The following is a 19134-nucleotide window of genomic DNA, read 5'->3' as shown; positions in this document are numbered from 1 at the left end:
AAGTAGATTTCAGGGAAATAAAATGCTAAAATGCTACTAAATAAAACTCTACTAGAAAATATTGTCAGTAGTGGACTTTAATTCTGTTTAGCTTGCATACATATGGCTCTTGTTGCTAAATTGAGTGGCATGTGTCTTCGACAGGTGTAAGGGCAGTCCAGAGTGTGAAGCATGCACAGGCTCTCTGAACATGGAGCGAGTGTGTTCCCTCAGCAGTCCCGATAGCAGTCTCAGCACCAGCTCCTCAGCCTCGGCACAATCCAGCCCTTCTCCATGCAAAAGACCCAGCAGGTTTGGCATTTTATATTCAACACCAGTAGAACTGTGAGGTGAGGTTGAGTCTGTATGTATTTTGATGTTGTTTCCCTCCTCTGCCCTACTGCAGTATATCAGAAGATGACGGCCATGAAAGTGGGTGTGAAACGGTAGACGGCTCGCCCCCTTCAGACTCCTCCCTAGGGCCCCACGACAGCCCCTTCCCCGAAAGACATTTCCTGACCAATCAGAACCAGAACCAGGAACCCCAGGCCAGGCGTGGACACCCTGACACAAGGATGAATAAACCTGCGGTGAGGACCGTGGTGGTGCCGCCCATGAGAGTGCTGAACAATAACCATCATCCCAACAGTGAGCACCACACAGGTATGGACCGGCCATATGTTGAAGAATAACTAGTTTTTATAAAGTTTTTATGAAAGTGAAACGGTAGTTGTTGTCTATGTTTTCTTGAAATAAAGTTTTGGGTTTGATACTTGCTGTCAATTATTACAGAAAATAATTTCAACTTGTCCTTCAGAATGTAAAAAGCAACACAAAAATTAACTGTTGTTCTGGAAGTTTATGGGGCATTGAATTCATCTGAGCTGAAGCGTTATCTAAATCAACCTTTTATCTTTCCATGCTGTTAAAGTGCTACTAATTCCTGCCGGTGGAGTTTGCCTCATGTAAACAATACTTTGCAGATAGCTACACTACCATTTAAAATTTTGGAGTTGGTCATTTTTTGGTTTTTGAAAAGTCTGTCTCCTCTCTCTCTCTCTCTCTCTCTCTCTCTCTCTCTCTCTCTCTCTCTCTCTCTCTCTCTCTCCCTCCCTCTCTCTCTCTCTCTCTCTCCCTCCCTCCCTCCCTCTCTCTCTCTCTCTCCTCATTTATTTGATCAAAAATACAATAAAAACAGTAAATACTGTACTGTAAAATATTATTACAATTTAAAAGCTATTTTTTATTTTAATATATTTTAAAATATAATCTATTCTTGTGATGCAAAGCTGTATTTTCAGAATCATTACTCTAGCCTTCAGTGTCACATGATCCTTCAGAAATCATTCTAATATGCTGACTTGCTGCTCAAGAAACATTTCTTATTGTCAATGTTGAAAACAGTTGTGCAGCTTCATATTTTTGTGGAAATCGTGATGCTTTTTTAGTTTGAATTATTCAATGAATTGGAAGTTCAAAAGAGAAGCATTTTTTTTTTTAAAAATAGCAATGTTTTGTAATTTAATGTGTCCTTGCTGAATAAAAGTTACATTTAAAGAGTTAAAAAAAAAAATTAACGGTAGTGTATCTCATCTCCCTTTGTGTTATTTGTGTGTGTATTGTGTGAAAGTCTAGATTGGATTATAACTTTGCACAGACAAGCACTTTCTTACCCTTTTTTGTAATAAAACATAATGGCCTGGTTTCACAGACATGGCTTAGATTAAACTAGGATTAGGCCTGAGTTCAATTAGGGTATTTAAGTAGCTTTTAAATACACGCCCTAGAAAAAAAACATTACTGGTGTGCATCTTGAGACAAAACAGCTTATACATGCATTTTAGTCGAAGACTAGCTTAAGCCTCGTCTGTGAAACTGGGGGATAATGTTTAAATGTCCTGGCTATATCTTCACAATTTTTTTTTTTTAACTTGTATCCTAGTGCTATGCTAAATAGCCTTCCGTTGTGTAAGTGCATTACAACAAAAACGTTTTTTACTAAATTAAGGATGGTCAAAATTATTTTCTGTGCCATCATGCCTCAAGAAACTGTCTAAATAGCTCAACTTTTGTCAAACCTGTAATGTTGCTTGTGCAGGTTAATGTACAGCTGTTTCTTGAAGTGCTATTTGCATCCCATTTACATCCACAGCTCAGATTTTTACATAGCTGCGTGGGAAAAATATAAACCGACTTGCTCCATTCCGTACTGTTGAACAGTGTCTGTTTTGTGAAATAGTTTATTTTTTTTGTGTGTGTGTGGTATACAGACTGGTTTCTCTGAATGGACTTTTTTCCAGTCTAAAATTGGGCTATTAATACAAAGTTCCTTCTGCACAACCAGTTTTTTTAGTGTGGTCACAGCCAATGTCTACTTTACAGGTCATAGGAGAGAAACAGGAAGTTGTCACAGAGGCTATCGCAGGTGATTATGGGTATAACGTGCACTGCGACCCTGTGTCTTGTGCGCGACATCCCAGTGTTGAGTGACCCTTTCGGTTTGAGCTTCCTCTCCCATACCTGTGATCTTTTCATTCCTGTATTCATTTTTACTCTGCGTGTTGACTGCCCTAAATTTCTTTACTTGTTTTTGGAAAAGAAATTCCCGGCCTCCCCCTTTCGTGTCAAAGCATATCTTTCCTGCTTCCTACATGGAGCCAATGCTTTGTTTTCAACGCATGCTATGAAAGAAATATTGCTGGAGCGGTAAACTCTTTCAAAGGCTTCTCATGGCACGTTACCCTTTTGGGGTGTCCATGGAAAGTTTGAAGAGAGTTTATGTTTTAGATACATTGCTATCTAAATTTGTTTATAAGTTGGTAGGTCCTCAGTTTTTATTTTATTTTTCAACCTCAAAGTTTGTACTTGTTGTTTTTGATGTTTAAATCACTTTCTTGTGAACAGAACGTCAGCCAATTCAGTTCGTACAAGTTGCAGTTCTTGTGCCAAACTGCAAGCGTTCATTTCTATTAGCTGAAGTTTTGCATTTAAGTTTAGTTATCCTTCTTTCATTTTATCCCTTTTATTTATTGATCACTCATTTTTTGCTCTTTTCTGCTTTCTGCAGTCTTCGAATCCTCCTGCCAGTCCAGAGGTCGCTGCGGCCCAGGACGACTGAGCCACCTTTCCACGCCCACGCTGCCCCGCCAGCAGAAACTGAGCTCTTCATTCCAGCCACAGCCGCCAGGCTTTGGCCAGGTCTGTCGTGTTTAACTCTCTTTGGCTTCTCTCTGTAATACTGTACAAATTGAAAACTTAGAGAAAAGCTCTGTAGATCATACTAAATGAATTATTTTATTAAAATAAACATCGTGAGTGCTGATGTTGAATGAAACCACATGCTGAGTCTGTTCCAAAACAATTTTTTAGTTCCCAAACAGTACATGGATTCAAATGTTTTGCTTTTTATTTAAGATTTAGTTAAGGACCTTATGAAATCCAAAATTAATGTTTTGTGTCTTTTAGTTTGTTTGTTAACTGTTAACTTTTTTAAACAAACAAAAAAGCATATTTTTACATATCTAAATGTACCAAGAAATATTGATGACTCCAACTACCATTCATGTCCCACCCACTAATAGTGCCTGCAATTGACTACCAAGTAGTAGATCACAGTTGTGACAATGATGTAAACTAAAGCTATTGGTTAATTAAATTTAAAAAAAATTATGACGAGCCACCCAAATGTTACTCTATATATTTTGTAAATGCATGTTTATTGTGAATGTTTGTCCATGCATATTTATTTAGTTTTCTTTTTTGACTGTAATTTTCAATCAAAATGTCTACACAATCTTCCAGTAAAAATAACTTCTCTGGTGACAAATGCTAGACTTCTCTAATAATTTAGTCTGCTTTTCTTACAATCAGTTTCAAGCTTTCATTCAGATCTGCCTCCACAATAATTGAGAAGTTAATGAAGGTTTAAGTTGATATTTAAAATTTTGGAACAAAATTGACATTGTTTTGTTTCGTCCTCGCTCAGGTCCAGCATTACGGCTCTTGCCACAAGGAGTGGAACGGCAACTACCGGCAGCCGCGCCGACCGCAGGCCTTCATCCCACCCACGGTGCACGGCCACACCTTCCCGCTTCCCCACGGCAGCCCCACACACTCGGCCGGCCACCCACCACCTCCCGGCCTCCTCTCCTATCCACCTTCCGCCCCCGTGGCCCACCTCTTGCCTTCACCGTGCCCACCACCGGGCCCTCGGCCCGTCTTGCAGCCCGCCTACAGCCTGGTGCACCACCAGGGCATCAGCGTAGGCATCAACCACAGGCTGCTGCCCTCCCCCACTCTGCTCCCGCAGGGCCAGTTCAAAGCCCTCTTTCACCCACACTCCTATGTGGCGTCGCCCGTCTACGCAGGCTTCCCCCTCAGCCCCAGCAAACTCAGTCAGTACCCATACATCTGAGCTGGAGCCCGCGGCAGCCACGCGCACGCAGCCGGCACTGAGCCGCGACATCTTTCTTTTCATTTCCTTTCCTTATAAAGTTTGACGATGATGATTATGATGCAAATCAAGCTTTACAGATATCATGGAGAATAAAACAAACAAATGGATGCGTGAGCGAGTGAGTGGATTGAACACAAAAACTAAATTTTAATGTGTTTTTGCACATTTGATACAACAAAATCCCTAGTCGTAAGACCCTCGGCAGAGGGCCGCAGCAGTTTCCCTATGCTATTTTTCGATATTGCCTTCTGACGTGTGTATTAGACACAGTGACTCTCGTTCAAGCCATCCCTGTCTCCAGTGTGCGTGCGAGTCCCCCTTGTGGTGACCCGATGTTACCCGTCTGTATTTTTCCGTAGTAGCCCCATGCTCTTCAGTGTTAAGTCTCTCTTTTAGACCGGTGTTGAAAAGGTTCTGTCGCACTGCATGTCTCTGCATGGGCAAAAACCAATGTTGGACTTCAAAAGGGGGGAGGGGGGGAGGGGCTGCAACCCGTCGCTTTTCACCCTCTGTGTATATGTTGTAAGACTTGCTGCATTGAATCCTTGGGGTTCAATAAACAGTGCCTTAAAATACATGTTGTTGCAAGTTACCCCGAGTCCTACGTGCAGTCATGCGTGTACCGGACTGCAGCACTTGAAACATTTTCAATCGTTATTTGTGATTTTTATATTAGGGCTGTTTCATAGATCTTTTCGTTTTTTTTTTTTTCTCGAGCTTGATGCATTTGCGTATTCGTTGACTTACATAATCTCTACTTCGGTGTCATTTATCATTATTTAATTAATCTCTTAGGGTCTCGACAGGAGCTTTTGTTCGGAAAGCGGCTTGGGTGTCGAACCAAACACGCCCTAATAGGTTTCGTGTTTTAAACCGTCAGTAAAATCTCACCTGATTGGCTATTTACGCCTGCCGAGTGCATGATCAGGCTCATGATTTGACCTATTGTACAGGGCGAAATGTGTTGTTTAACGCCTTAGATGATTTGCGCATTATTCTGAAGCGATACAGTCCTTTTGCGTGTGGTATTTACAGGTGGATGTATTACGCTGAGTGGTAGCAGAGTTCGATTTTTCGAGTATAACGTGCTTCGCCGTAGCAGAGGCCGATGAACTATGTATAGAAACGTTTGAGTACTTTCATATTTGATAATCTGTTTCTAATCTAATAGTATTTACACTGTTTAATGAAACTGCAATACAATCCATAGTTTTCGGTGTGTGTTTTCCGTTTTCTTTCCATCAGTTCTATGTTATTTTTAGAGTTAGAAGTGTTATCGGTGTTGGACTTGTATCAGCAGATAGCTCTTTGATGATGATATTGTATGGTTTCATGTTTGCTTTGTGCAGAATTATTCAGTATTGAGTATCCAACTGTAAAGTCTATCATTGCTGGAGTATTCAGTGCTTTATAAGACGAGAGTTGATCGTGTGCAATTTTCTTCATAGATGCATGTGAAAAGATTGGATTTTGTATTCCCTCTCTCACCAGTTAATTGCTTTTTTTGACGCTGGCTGTTTTTGTTTCATACATTCCGTCAGGGAGAAATAGCTTTTTTTTTCTGTGTGAATTTCTTTTCTTTTTTAGATTTGAGTTTTTCATTAGGTGCATTCTTTCATAATTATGCTTTCGCTACACCAAAGACAGTCATTAATTTCTTAAGCAGAGTAGCTACTGTTTTAGCGTAGACCTCGAACGTAGTGTAGTTGAGGCCGTATTTAACAGAAAAATCTATGTAAAAATGTTGAGGTTGATGTTTAGCTTTTTCGGGCAAGTTATGACTTTGTTTCATTTATTCTTGAATGTATCATAGATAAGCTGCTATATACTGATTGCCACTTCATAATAGCTGTGAAATTAGATGATTAACTTTGTTCTTAGCCTTCTTATTTTTATATATGTCTAATTACCTTGAAATAGAAGTGAGATGATTTTTTTTTTTTTTTTTTTTCGTTTGTTTGTTTTTGGGTTTTACCGTACTGACTGGCATCAGAAGCATTTTAATGCCTCTCTCTGTTTTGCTTTCTTTTTTTGAAGTGTCATTGTAACTACTGTATTGCAAGTAATGGAGATTTTGGGGTTTTTGTGTGCGTGGGTTTTGTATTTTACGTTTTGTTTGCATCAGTGTTTTATCTGTTGTTATCTTGGGGCTAATCTTACGTATTAGATGCATATTGGTGTATATCTATCTTAGTACGTATATTTGCATTTTGTTAAAGCATAGCTTGCAGGATAGATTTAACTTTTTGTTTTAAGTATCGGTATAAATTCTGTATTCAATGACCCACTCATCTCGCCATTTCAGAATATTCATTTTAGTAATGCTATTAGCACTTGATACGTTTGAAAATTTAGGGTTGGGCAAAAGAAAAGGAAAAAATCGCATTTGGGCGTCTCTAACTACAGTGCTTAGAATTTTTATTTGATTTAACCCCCCCCCTTATTATTATTTTACATTGAAATGCACACAAAAAGGTGTATCAGGTATATTCATGTATTAAGAAATGGAAAAAAACAAATGATACAGAATGCACGTTTTGCTTATGTTTTAAGGCGGACTGTTCGCTAACTCTGAAAACCAGGAGTTATTAGGGCACCCGTTCTCATTTTGTGGGCGATTCTACATGGGTGTGTTCATTCTCGCACCGGTCCCTGCTCTTAAAAGCGAGCGACACTGCTTTAGTGCCTTTTGAAATGTGCGTCAGACCTTTATATCCCTTTTTCAAACACTGCCTGCCAGCCTCTTCCTCGCTTTCATGCTTGACCGAGGGATGAAAGCGTAACTGCAGTGTTTGATAGTCATAACTGAAGTGCTGTTACCGACCAGTTGCTTAAAAGTAGATCGTAATCCTGTTGGATGTTGATAACCTGATAACCAATAGCGAGTGTAACTTGATACTCATGCAATGCAGTAATCACCTGAAAGGTGAAAAATGGATGTTTGTTTCTCAAAATCGTGGAAAGGAAATCCAATCATGCTTGATTAATTTATATTTGTATGACCAACAACAACAACAAAACAATAATGAAATGATATCAGGGATTGTTGTTATTATTATTATTATGCTGACTAAACGCCCAAGACACGGTTTTCTTGTATTTGGGAAGCTTTACATGATACACTGTGAATGTAAACCACCATTTGTAAAGTAGAATGAACATTGCCCTTTGTTTCACAGGACGTGATCAGAATTTTTGCTTTAGCATAGCCGACTTCACGGAGGTACAGTCCAAAATATGGTGTTGTACCTCGCATTATGACCCTATATTTTATATTTAGCATGTAGCACTAGAGATGAGTACCAAATTGCTACTCATGCGCACATTATATGAATTCTTTTCATTAATTCACTGCAAGTAAACATTCCCGAAATGTTTTACTTCTAACAAGGTCTACCAACCCCAACCTAATAAGAGTGAAACTTGGCGTAAACGTGAAGGACAGAGGGATCTGCAAACGAAACTAAAGTCGAAATGTCTTTGAAACTCCCAAACCAAACAGTTTTTGTTTTCTTTGATTCATGTTTTTTCTTTTAGATCTTCTTGTACAGTTTATTCAGGGTCCTTGTATTTTTCATATGTGCTACTGTGTAACACTTGCCGTAGGATTTGGGTTGGATTGCTTTAGATCTATTTTTAACTCCTCTGCAGATTATATTTTAGTAAAAGTTAAATCTCACTGCAAGTTATCGGATAATATTTAGACTTAAGAGCAAACAGACTTGATTGACTAAATCTGAACTGTTACTGTTTTCATATTTGTACATTTTTTGTGGCTTTCTGATTTCTGTTTGCTTTTGATTTCTATGCTACATTAGTTTGCCATGTAGCCACTGCACTGTGCAATATTCACTATATGAGGACTGGGAACCTTTTTTTTTTTTCCTTTTTTTTTTTTTGATGTAATGTCTCTTACAGTTTGCGGTCGTATTTCTCTCTAGTTCTCAGTGATTTATATGTGACCAAGCCTTATGTACTTTGTCACAGAAAGCGGGTTTTCCTGGTGACTATTGGTGAGTGTCAAATTAAAGAAATTATGGTGTATTGTCAAAATTCACTTTGAATTAAAATATATATTGCTGCGGGCACACAATGTCTGTTTGTCTTTATTTAAAGAAAAGTTTAAGACAACTGAGAACATGAAGAATGTGATATGTTCTTGCTTGATGGATGCTTTTTTTGTTGAAAACACTTCTCATCACAACTACGATTATATTCTGAAGATTATATTTCAATTTACATGATATTATATTAATTCTAAACAAAAATATAATCTTGTACCAGGCCAAAAAACTTAAGTTGAAACTGACGAAAGTGCGCCATCATGCGGATGGAATCACAATTTTATTATGACGTTTTATATCGGTGCTTCCGGTTGTTACGTAACACATGCTTATAAGTAGCCTATACAAGGACATTTATTCTGCTAAAATCTCTTTAATAAGTACACATATTTTAAAACCCGGTTATTTATTTGCAAATCAAATTATCGCTGTAATTCCCTTACATCGTCCACTTTTTAGTTGAGTATAATGTATATTTTAACTGCATCATTTAACTTAACGGATTGTTGTTAACTAGGTATTTTAACTATGAAATGAGTTCAGAACTTTGAAACTGTCAACCTCTTGCTTTATAGACATTGCAATATACTATAAGATTACATTATCATTCTTTTAATTATTTTTTTTTTTTACCACTTAAAGTCAGTATAAAAAGTCTGATAATATATAAAGTCCTAAAGAATTTCGTAGAATTTCCCACAATAGCAGACAGCATGATGTCGATGAACATGTTTGTACTGGCCTATCAATGAGCAGCAGTCATCCTCATGTAAACCCAGCAGAGGTCGTCTTCCTCTCGTTCATCAGTGCTTATTATAACGCGCCTGCCTCATCACCAGTTTGCCTGCAATACACTCGCTTGGAGACGCGGTATTTTTTCCCAATCAAAAGCAGCCGATTTTCCGTCGCAGCATCATTAATATAATAGCGGGATTATAGGATTGACGCTCATGGATTCCTATGCTGAATATTCGTTTCATGAAGCGTGATAGATAACCTGCTGTTATAACGCGCGCGTGATTGATGTGGCGGTCACGGATGCTTCTGAATGCGCTTTGCAGACGCATCGCCTTAAAGTTTCAATGCTGACATAGAGCAGAAAAACAGTGGAGAGAAGACCTCAGTCTAAGGAACTGTAAAGGATAGATCAAATGTCTTTTTCGGGACCTTTCGGCCTATTGCTGAATTTATCTCTAGCCCGATGGCACCAAGAAATGCGCGTAACGATTTCTACATTTTGGGCTCCAATAGCGGGAATGGCAACGCTGGAACCCAAGGCATGTCGGAATGGATAGGCTTGTCCTTGTGCCGAAAATATGTTGACCTGGACGGTGTGTGGACCAAGTGTCTGATATCTGTTGGAATTACATTGCTCCTGGTTCCGTCCATATTTGCCATAGACGGTGAGATATTTTTGGGTTATTTTGTGGACAACCTGTTTGAGTGTCCAGCTTCTAAACCTTTCCATAAATAAGGTATTATGTTTAATTTGAATGTTTTGAAACTGCACGTTTGACTTTGAATTTAGAATTTCGAATCATTTCAAACGAACTATATTCGGAGGTTCTAATTGTTAAACGCAATGCGGAATAAAAACTCGCTCTTATGAAAACGTTATCACATTAAGACGGACCATACATATTTGTTTAGATCTTAACCACTTGTGTGTGTTTTGCGTCTGCGATTTGTTTGGTTTCCTGTGGCCGCTTGCGAACAAAACAGAACAAAACCTCTCAGACAAAAACAAGATGCAGGTAGCCCTACATCACTCTGATCTAAAGCACTTGTGTATAAACAGACCAGGGCATTCGGTGCTGCAGTGCTGTGGTCTGTCGCTCCTTAGACGTTTTTATTAATTTTCAGTGGTGATTTTGCGCACTCGCAAAAATCACCAAGTGACCGAGGTGAAGGAATTTGGAGATTGTGATTCATCTCGAATCTTTTGGTTACGAAACACTTTAATTCACTGATTCGTTCAATGACGTTTCCTGCAGGTTACTTCGAAATGCGCCAGATTCGCTACAAAACAACCGATTTGCTAAAAGTTCGAGAACGAGATGGTTTGTTAATATCGTTTACAAACAAGATGGGATATTTTGTTCATTCAGTTCGTTCCTAAACGAAATGTTTTGTTTATTCAGTTTGCTAACAACATATAAAATATTGTATTTTTTATGTCTATGGTTGACAAACGAGATTTTTTGTTTACTTATTTAGCTCACGAACGAGATGCTTCAGTGAAGGGACGTAGGACTATTTATTCAGTAGCCAATTAAATGTCTCCTTTACAGCCCGCACTCGAATTCTATTGGTTCTTGCTTTAATCAGTGTTTAAATCTATGGTTTAAATGGAGGAAAACAGTCACGTGGTTCAATGTCATAAACGACTCTGCGTTTAGTTCTCCTGGGAGGTTCGTATTTACGAGTTGAGAAGTCGTGTTTACTACAGTGCGTTCAAGTCACTTTCGTCGGAGCAAGATGGCAGTGTGCCTTCTCTTAATTATCTACACAAGGTTTTGAAACTCTACTTCTAGAAAATGAAGAAAGTGCATCAGTTATGTTTTGCTTTTAAACTTAAAAAAAAAAAAAAAAAAAAATATTATGAAGCCTGTGTAAACTTTATCGTTACATATTGCTGTTACAATGCTATTATATTTTGTTTAGGGAATTAAGTCTGACAATGTCACCGTTAAATACCTATAAATATTTTGGTATTACGTCAAGTTTCTCACTAGCTGCATTTCTGTTAGGCTACCCTTTAATTTGCACAAATTGAAATTGCGAATAGAAAATACGGCCAGTGGAAACAAGCCAATTTCGCAAAAACTCCAATATATCGCAAAAAAAAGTTACAGTTTTTCTGGTAATTCCAATAAGGAATATTTTACAAAACTGCAATGGAAACAGTTTTTTCGCATTCATGTCACCTGGCTTACGTAAAAGTCGATCATTCTTTGAAGAAGACGCAGTATGTTTGGACAGAAGACGAGACAGAGCTCTTTAAAGTTCTCAAAAAAGACGAAAGAATTACGGGAATACTGGATTCTAAACAACAAAGAAATCTAAATCTAAAAATAATGGCTAGTGCGGTGGCTGCGATATATACGTAAATCTGTTGCCATAATTTTTGGAATGACTTATCGCGAGAGGAAAAACAAAAATTTATATTTATAATTAGTCGTATAACATCGGTTAATGGAAAAGCCGTCATTTCGCAATAGTTTTATATCGACATTTAGAAAATATCGCAAATCTGCAAACCAGGCTATAGTGTTCGGGATCGTTACGTCACGTCGTAATGCATTGTGGGAATCACGGTACGGAAGTAGATGTAGCCTACTGTAGTAGGTAATTAAAATTGTAACATTGGTCATTTGATAATATTAGGTTTAATTTAGGTTATTTTAAGGAAAATGGTTCAGTATTGCTGTATTGTGAACTGCTGTAATCGGTCTCACGATCGACAGGGCAAACGCCTCATAAATCATATTAGTTTTCCCCATTTTCCTACTTGGAGACCGGCTGGCTACGTTATTACCTTATTCCAAACCGGCTTTTGCGTTGCCTCTAAAATGGTCGCCGTTACCCACAATGCACCATTCCATAACGTCTACGCCCGAGCTCCATAGACAGACACGCCCCCAACTCATACAGATCGGAGCTTAAAGAAAATCCCGAGCTTCCCACTCGTATTTACGACTTTGTGGTGGCATACATGTGCGTTCAACACGATCTTTTCGACATGACTTGAACGCACCATAACACTTGTTCAGGTGTTTGGTCTGAACTTGGGTTCAATTCTACCTCCTTTTTCACACTGCTATTTTCATTTCTGGGTCTAAACCACTGAACATGAGTGTCAAGGGCAGTGAGTACTAGCGGTTATGTTTTTGTTGCTTTTTATGGTTCTGAAATAATATACGTCGTCACAACACTTCCATGATTTAGAACGGATTGCTTTCATATAAAATGCGAACCATACACAAGACACATTCATACCAAATGACAGAACTTCAAAACTGCTAGTGCGTCATGTGAACAAAAAAGTTGAGTCCGTAAATACGAGAACAATTCATTCAATACAAAATACAAAAGTGGTTCTGATGGCACTGTGGCCGTGATTCTTGTTGAAAGCAAGTGTCAAATTCATTTGACTTTTTTAACCATAAAAAAACATTCTCAGAACGTTCCGGGAACCAATAATTGTTAAATGTAGCTGTTTTTGGTGCTGTTTTACCCTGAGCTGGTTTATTTTGTGATCATTACATGCGTTACCCCATATCAAATGGCTATTTACCAAATAAGTTAATAGATGGTCCTTGTGCACCATCTAGTATCTACCTCAGTGTGTGGAAAAGCTACTTGTGTGATGAGCTTTGATTCTACATGTGGCTGTCTCAATACCACCTGTGTTTTATGGTGGTTATCAGAATGAAACAAATGGTTCTTTGAAGAACTGTTCACTGAAAGGTTCTTTGGGGAACCATAAATGGTTCTTCTATGGCATTATTGCGAAAACCCCCTTTTGGAGCCTTTATTTTTAAGAGTGTAAAGTTCTGGTAATCACAGCTGTTATATTAACTAGAGAACGGTGGAACTGATCAACCAGAAGCAAGTATTCTAGAGAGCAATATAATAATGATACAACTTGATTTTCAGTCCATATCAGTGACAGTAGCCAAGTAGGTTGCCTTCTGTTGAAATATAATTTGTTGAATGTATTCCGAATATTCTTGACCTTTGACCCCATCACACTGCAGATGTTTTCCTCCTGAAAATGATACTGGAGTGTAGAAATGTCTGGTGCATCAATATGGCACTTTCAATTCCACAGTGTTCTCTATTCGTGCTGCAGTGTATCATTAGCCTGTGCCTGAGGACCAGAATAACATTTAAACAAAAAAAATGAATTTGTGCAAACAAGTTCAGCGTTGATGATGTGAACTCACTCCAGGCATGATGGCCCTTCTTAAACATCTGAAATACAGATATCGAAAAAAGCAGATTGGATTTTCTAAAGCTAGAATTACAAGATAAATACATTTCTAAAGCTAGAATTACACCAGATTAGTTTTATGTGGGCACGCAGACATGCATCGGTCTGGACCATAGGCTTAATACACAGAGGTAAAGAGCCTTTGCCTTCTCATTCATAAAACTGCTATTGTCCTTGTTGGCTTTGAGCTGGGTCTATGGCGCATGGCCAGACACACTTGTGGCTTGCTGAGGATGAGGCATCTCTCCTCAATGCCCCTACAGTGATGATTCTGCTAGTCAACAGGAGCCTGCTGTGCTATGTTGCCATGGGAACTGATCTACATTTTTTTTTTGACCAGAGTGGAAAGAGTGAGTGTATTACCAAGAATGACAGTGATGAACTGCTCCGTTTGCTTTTCAAAGGCCTTTTTGCGGCCTCAGACCCGCAGTGACTGGATTCGGCAATTAGTTGAACCTAACTACACTGGATTCATGCTTTAATTGACTATTTTATGGGGATGCGTTGTCACTTGTCAGTAGAAAGGTTGTGTGTAACACGGAACCAAAGCCAAGTTTTAATGGAGCAGGCATAGTGTTTTTCCCCCTGTGCTGTGTGTGTAATTATTATAACTGGAGAAGCAGGTCTCTCATTGCTCTTTACGAAATCTGTGGTGTTTTCTTCTTTAACTCACATTATGAAACCTGGACTAGTCAAACTGATCCCATCAAAACGTTTGAAGCATCTTTGCAAAAACCCATCTGTTCACCCTCAAGAGGGGAGCTGCATTTAAAAAAACAAAAAAACATGCTATGATGACAACTGCGGGAGTCTTTGATTCACAGCCATGTTCTGTTGAAATGACTGAGAACAAAGGGAGAGCTTTTTACATTGTTAATATTGCCATTAAAATGGTTAACAACATAAAAGACTTTAGGTAAAAAAAAAAAAAATGACATCCCTGTGAAATATTGATATGGTTAAAGACGAGGTTGGCCTAATATTATGATGTATTTACTAGGGCTGTCAATCGTGTATAAAATTTAATCGAATTAATTTCATCATATACTGATTAATTAATCAAATGAATTGCATATGAAGAGTTCAGATGCAAAAGCCTCTAAGTGCCATCTGAAATTTTCTTCTAGAATGATCTTTTTTTATCAAGCTCGTATATTTAAGTTCAGTAATTTCACTTAAATGATAATTAATAGGTCATTTTCATTGCCATTTAAGTGAAATTACTGAACTTAAATATACGAGCTTGATAAAAATGATCATTCTAGAAGAAAATTTCAGATGGCACTTAGAGGCTTTTGCATCTGAACTCTTCATATCAACATTTGCAGAGAAACATTTGCTACAAAAAATGGCTTTAGAAATCAATATATTGTTTATTTTTATGTCATGCAATACATTTTTCTATGAATAAGGCTGTAATTATTTACAAAAAGAATGGAGAGTATGTTAAGCTATTTGGGTTATATTAAGGCCGTGTGTCCACCAAAGCGTTTTTAGCCAGCTGAAAACGCTAGGCGCTCTGCTGCAAACGCCTAGCTTTGGGCGCTTGAGAGCGTTTTGCCAGCGTTGCGTTTTTTTCAGTTGAGACTCTTTGCTTGTTATGATACGGAATATCCGCGAAAGTGTTACTAGTATCTCATTTCACAAATATTTTGTTTCTGTGTTTATTCTATATTAAAATGTCAATACAATGTATTTTCTCTGGCTCTTGTTTTAAATGATTTTGTTCCGTTATTATGCTTGTTGTTGTCATCTGTTGACGTACGTTGTACAAGCAGAAAGTGGCGGACGCGGTTGGTCGTGTGGTATTAGTCCCGCCCCTCCTCCACTGTGATTGGTCGGTTAGGTAAAAAGTGACAGTGATGAGCGCTGCGTTTTACCAAAAGTTGAACATTCTTCAACTCTCGGCGACCTGTAAAACGCCGAGCGCTCAGCGCCTCGCGTTTTAAAAACGCGGCGCTTCCATTGAAAACAATTGAAAAAACGCGCCAGCCGCGTGAAAAAACACTTTGGTGGACACACGGCTTATAGGTTAGTTCACACAAGAATGAAAATTCTGACATTAATTACTCACCCTCATGTCGTTTCACACCGTAAGACTTTCGTTTATCTTCAAAACACAAATGAAGATATTTGTAATGAAATCTGAGAGATTTCTGTCCCTCCATTGACAGTCAACTACTTTGACACTTCAAAAATGTCATAGAGAGGTTTAGTCCAAATTTTGTCCAAATGTAGTCCAAACCGACCAGAAAACGTATCGGACCCATTTGATTTCTGCACAGAAGATTAATAGGAGGAGAAACGGTTAGAGATTAGGAGGAAACTGCGGCTTTACCAAGCTCAACGGCTCTGGCCGAACTGTGATATAAACTAAACGCTATTGGCTACTTTTAAAAAGGGGAGGAGCTGTTCGACATTTCCCGCCCGTCTTCCTGTTTCAGTGGAAATTACATCAACACATTGAATAATGCTGCACATTGAATAAAGGCACTTCAGTGGGCCTTTAAGGTTGAGTAAACTAACCCTTTAATTTAATAAGTTTGATACTACTAATAATTTAATAATACTATTTTGATTCATTATTATTAATGATAAAAATAACTAACAGTTAATAAATTATATACATAATTTGAACAAACCCCTAACCCCTTAAAGCATTTTTTTTTTTATGGCTAAGGCTGTTATTATCTACAGAAAAGAGTGTATGTTAAGCTATTTAGGTTGAATTAATTGCAGAAGTTAAACACTTTTATAAATAATTAATTAAAATAATAACAACAATGGTCATTTGATAAATATTATAAATAGTCTGACCAGAATGTTGAAGGGATATCAATACAGTGCTGCCTTGGCATTATTTCTCATAATGGCTTGTTAAATTCCACACAGATGTCAAACACTATATGTGGTCAGTAAATAGCATCAGTGAAGGTGAAAAACCTACATAAAGAGCATGATTTTATTACTCTAAGCCTTTTTAAGCCTTTTGGCTTGTCTTTTAACCATCCATTTTGTTAGTCTTAACACACTCCATAGAATTACATTAGAGCCGGCTTTGTTAGCACCAGGATTCTTTCCAGAGGATCAAAGCCTGCCAGGAAAAAGATGCTGCACACCAGTGTTGAAATGCGAAAATATCACATTTTAACTAGTAGACGTTTGCCGTCTCAAACAGAAACGCAATTACAGTTTCCAGTAGGACGGGATTCAGTCTTGGTAATGCGTATTTCTCTCAGTCTAATTACTGCCACTAGAGTCCTGAACCAGTTAATTATCTGCTGATGTCAGCGATGACCAAAGCAGCTGATCTGCTTCCCTGACTGACCGTTTTCACAGCTGACATGTTCTCATTTCCGACAATTCCATGCTTCATTAGTGAAACAGCCCATGTGAAAGTTGATTATGTCGAGTCTGAGGCGCTCACTCTGTTTCCATATATACAAAAGGTTATTTTTTTCCTCCTTCATTCTTTTTTTGGCACAGTTTGCTAATAGCCTTGCTGCAGGGCCCGAGCAAATTCACGCGGGTGCTAAAATCCATAACCCCAATTCGACATTACTCTGTCATTATAACAAATCTATAGTAATTATGTTCTTCTATATACCAAAAGGTGCCTTTTGCCCCTTGCTTGGGACAAACTTATACAATGCTGTTTTGTTTATGAAATGACCATATTGCCACATTGCAGTTATGAGTTCAACAGCGACAACAGTGACCATGTCATGATGAATGATCAGTACAGAGCTTTGACAAGCTTGCAAACAGATCATCTCCAGAGATGAATGACTTCAATCAGGTTCTCTTCCATCTTATGATTTGGCCTGTGGATTCAGGAGGTTTGGAGCAAAAATGGTTAGAAATAGCTTTCCTTGGCAGTTTATTGGATAATTCTTTATAATGTGAAATATATAGGCTAGTATCCAGATCACTTGATAATGTGGTCATACTTACTTTTTTGGGAGTGTTTTCTTAGACTCCCATACTGGACTACCATAAATGGAATTTGATTAATGATAACCCTTATACAAGGTATGAAATCTGACAGTATTTATATAATAACAGTTATTTTTTATTATTATTTTTTTGCATTTTCTTAACAGCTTCTGGGTTTATTGGTAGCCTATATAACAGTATAATATAATATAAATACATTTTTTGCTTAACATAATTAGTTTCTGTTGGGATGGACGATATATCGGTTCCAAATTGGTTATTGTCCGATATTATTTAATCCATTTAACACTCACTTAAAAGTTAATCTCTAAAAACGCTAATAATATAATAACACTGTTAAATGTAATCTTTAGCAAATATAAAAATAATAGTATATTTTAGTATATATAATAATAGCAGCCATAACATGAAAATATCAGCTTATCATTGATAATAATATCATCGATCCCTAATGTTTTGAATTTACTATACAGCTTCTTGGTCATTTATTGCTATATACGACAGCTCTCTTGTTTGTCACTTGCCTATGAGGACATCTGCTATAACACAAGCCAGTCATTTTCAGGTCACGTGCGTCGAGCTAATACTTAGATCCAACCATCTGATGCCAGTCGTCTCCCTAAAAGTGTTCCTTTGCCCGGAGCGATGACAAACAAATATGTTTTATTTAATCTGTTTTGTTAATGAATGAACAGATTATAATGTCCATTATCCATGCCATAAACCAAAGAGTTATTGTTTTGCTCCCTCACTTTGATCTATTTTGCTTAGATAAAGGGATTGATGCTGACCCCTGCCAGATTAATAGACAATTCAGAGAACCGGTAATGAAATTGAGTGCCAGCTCACACCTGAAAATCTCCTCAGGCTTATGAAACAAGGTTTATGCTGGGGAGGGGCTAATCTGGTTTGTGAGCGAGAAGAAAGGACATTAAAGGGTCAATAGATGTATAAAGAGAGACATCACTTGTTTTATGGAGCTTTTCGCATAGGGTGGATGTCGTTGATTTTAATACTGTTTTGAAGCTTTTATAGCGCACCCATTTTTTAAGAGGCATTTATCCTACTTCAAAGCTCCAGACAGGCTCAGCTGTGCGCATTTCTGTCGGTCTGTCTTTTGGGCCTGATCAAAATCTGTCCTCGTTTTACTCAACCACTGTTCATTTACACAGAACTCATAGCTGTGGGCTCATTTGACTCTAGAGGTGTTTGAAATCTAGTCAAAGCGTTGTTCCAGCAAAAATGCGGGAAAACCGGAGCGCAGATATTCTGAGCTAATTAGGCATGTGCATTCGCATAATTCTCTTTGTGCTTGTGGAATCGCTTGCGTAATTAAATCAGGTGGTCGTCTTTGCTCTTGTTGTTGATAGAACTGCCATATTCGATTTTGGTCCTGCCCTTAGATTTATTTAGTTGTTAAACTGTCGCCTTCCTATCTTGAAATAAAAGTTCTCCGCTTCATGTGCACACCTGGAATTACACACATGACAGTGCTCATTAGATGAGAAAAAGGGAAAAAAAATGAGCTCTGTCCTTGTCCAACCTCAGACGTCATCAGCTTTACCCTTAAAAAAATCCCTTAGGGAAAATGATGCCATGTAAAAGGAATGGGATTATCTATTTTTGCCTTCAGAGAAGGCTGATGTTATGTGGCCATGTCATGTTTGCTATGCTAAAGCCCA

General features: G+C 38.1%; 2 protein-coding genes across 11 annotated transcripts in view; both read left to right on the top strand.

The window, feature by feature from the left end:
• Window positions 1-5040, top strand: part of hipk3a (homeodomain interacting protein kinase 3a) — a 32873-nt gene extending 27833 nt beyond the window's left edge. For both annotated transcript variants that reach the window (XM_079860101.1, XM_079860100.1), the window contains exons 13-16: window positions 145-291; window positions 386-642; window positions 3047-3177; window positions 3965-5040. In XM_079860101.1, coding sequence (XP_079716227.1) covers window positions 145-291; window positions 386-642; window positions 3047-3177; window positions 3965-4393 — 964 coding nt within the window. In that variant the 3' untranslated portion in view covers window positions 4394-5040. The remainder of the gene's footprint in view (window positions 1-144; window positions 292-385; window positions 643-3046; window positions 3178-3964) is intronic.
• A 4320-nt stretch (window positions 5041-9360) lies between these two features.
• Window positions 9361-19134, top strand: part of kiaa1549la (KIAA1549-like a) — a 48632-nt gene continuing 38858 nt past the window's right edge. For 8 of the 9 annotated variants that reach the window (XM_079859493.1, XM_079859489.1, XM_079859495.1 and 5 more), the window contains exon 1: window positions 9364-9902. In XM_079859493.1, coding sequence (XP_079715619.1) covers window positions 9701-9902 — 202 coding nt within the window. In that variant the 5' untranslated portion in view covers window positions 9364-9700. Of the gene's footprint in view, window positions 9903-19134 lie in introns of all 9 variants that reach the window. The other variant, XM_079859487.1, reaches the window with a different exon arrangement.

Source organism: Squalius cephalus (genome assembly GCF_949319135.1).
Source record: "Squalius cephalus genome assembly, chromosome: 23".
Classification (NCBI taxonomy): domain Eukaryota; kingdom Metazoa; phylum Chordata; class Actinopteri; order Cypriniformes; family Leuciscidae; genus Squalius; species Squalius cephalus.
The sequence above is the reverse complement of the archived record's forward strand: the minus strand, read 5'-3'. Positions and strand labels throughout refer to the sequence as shown.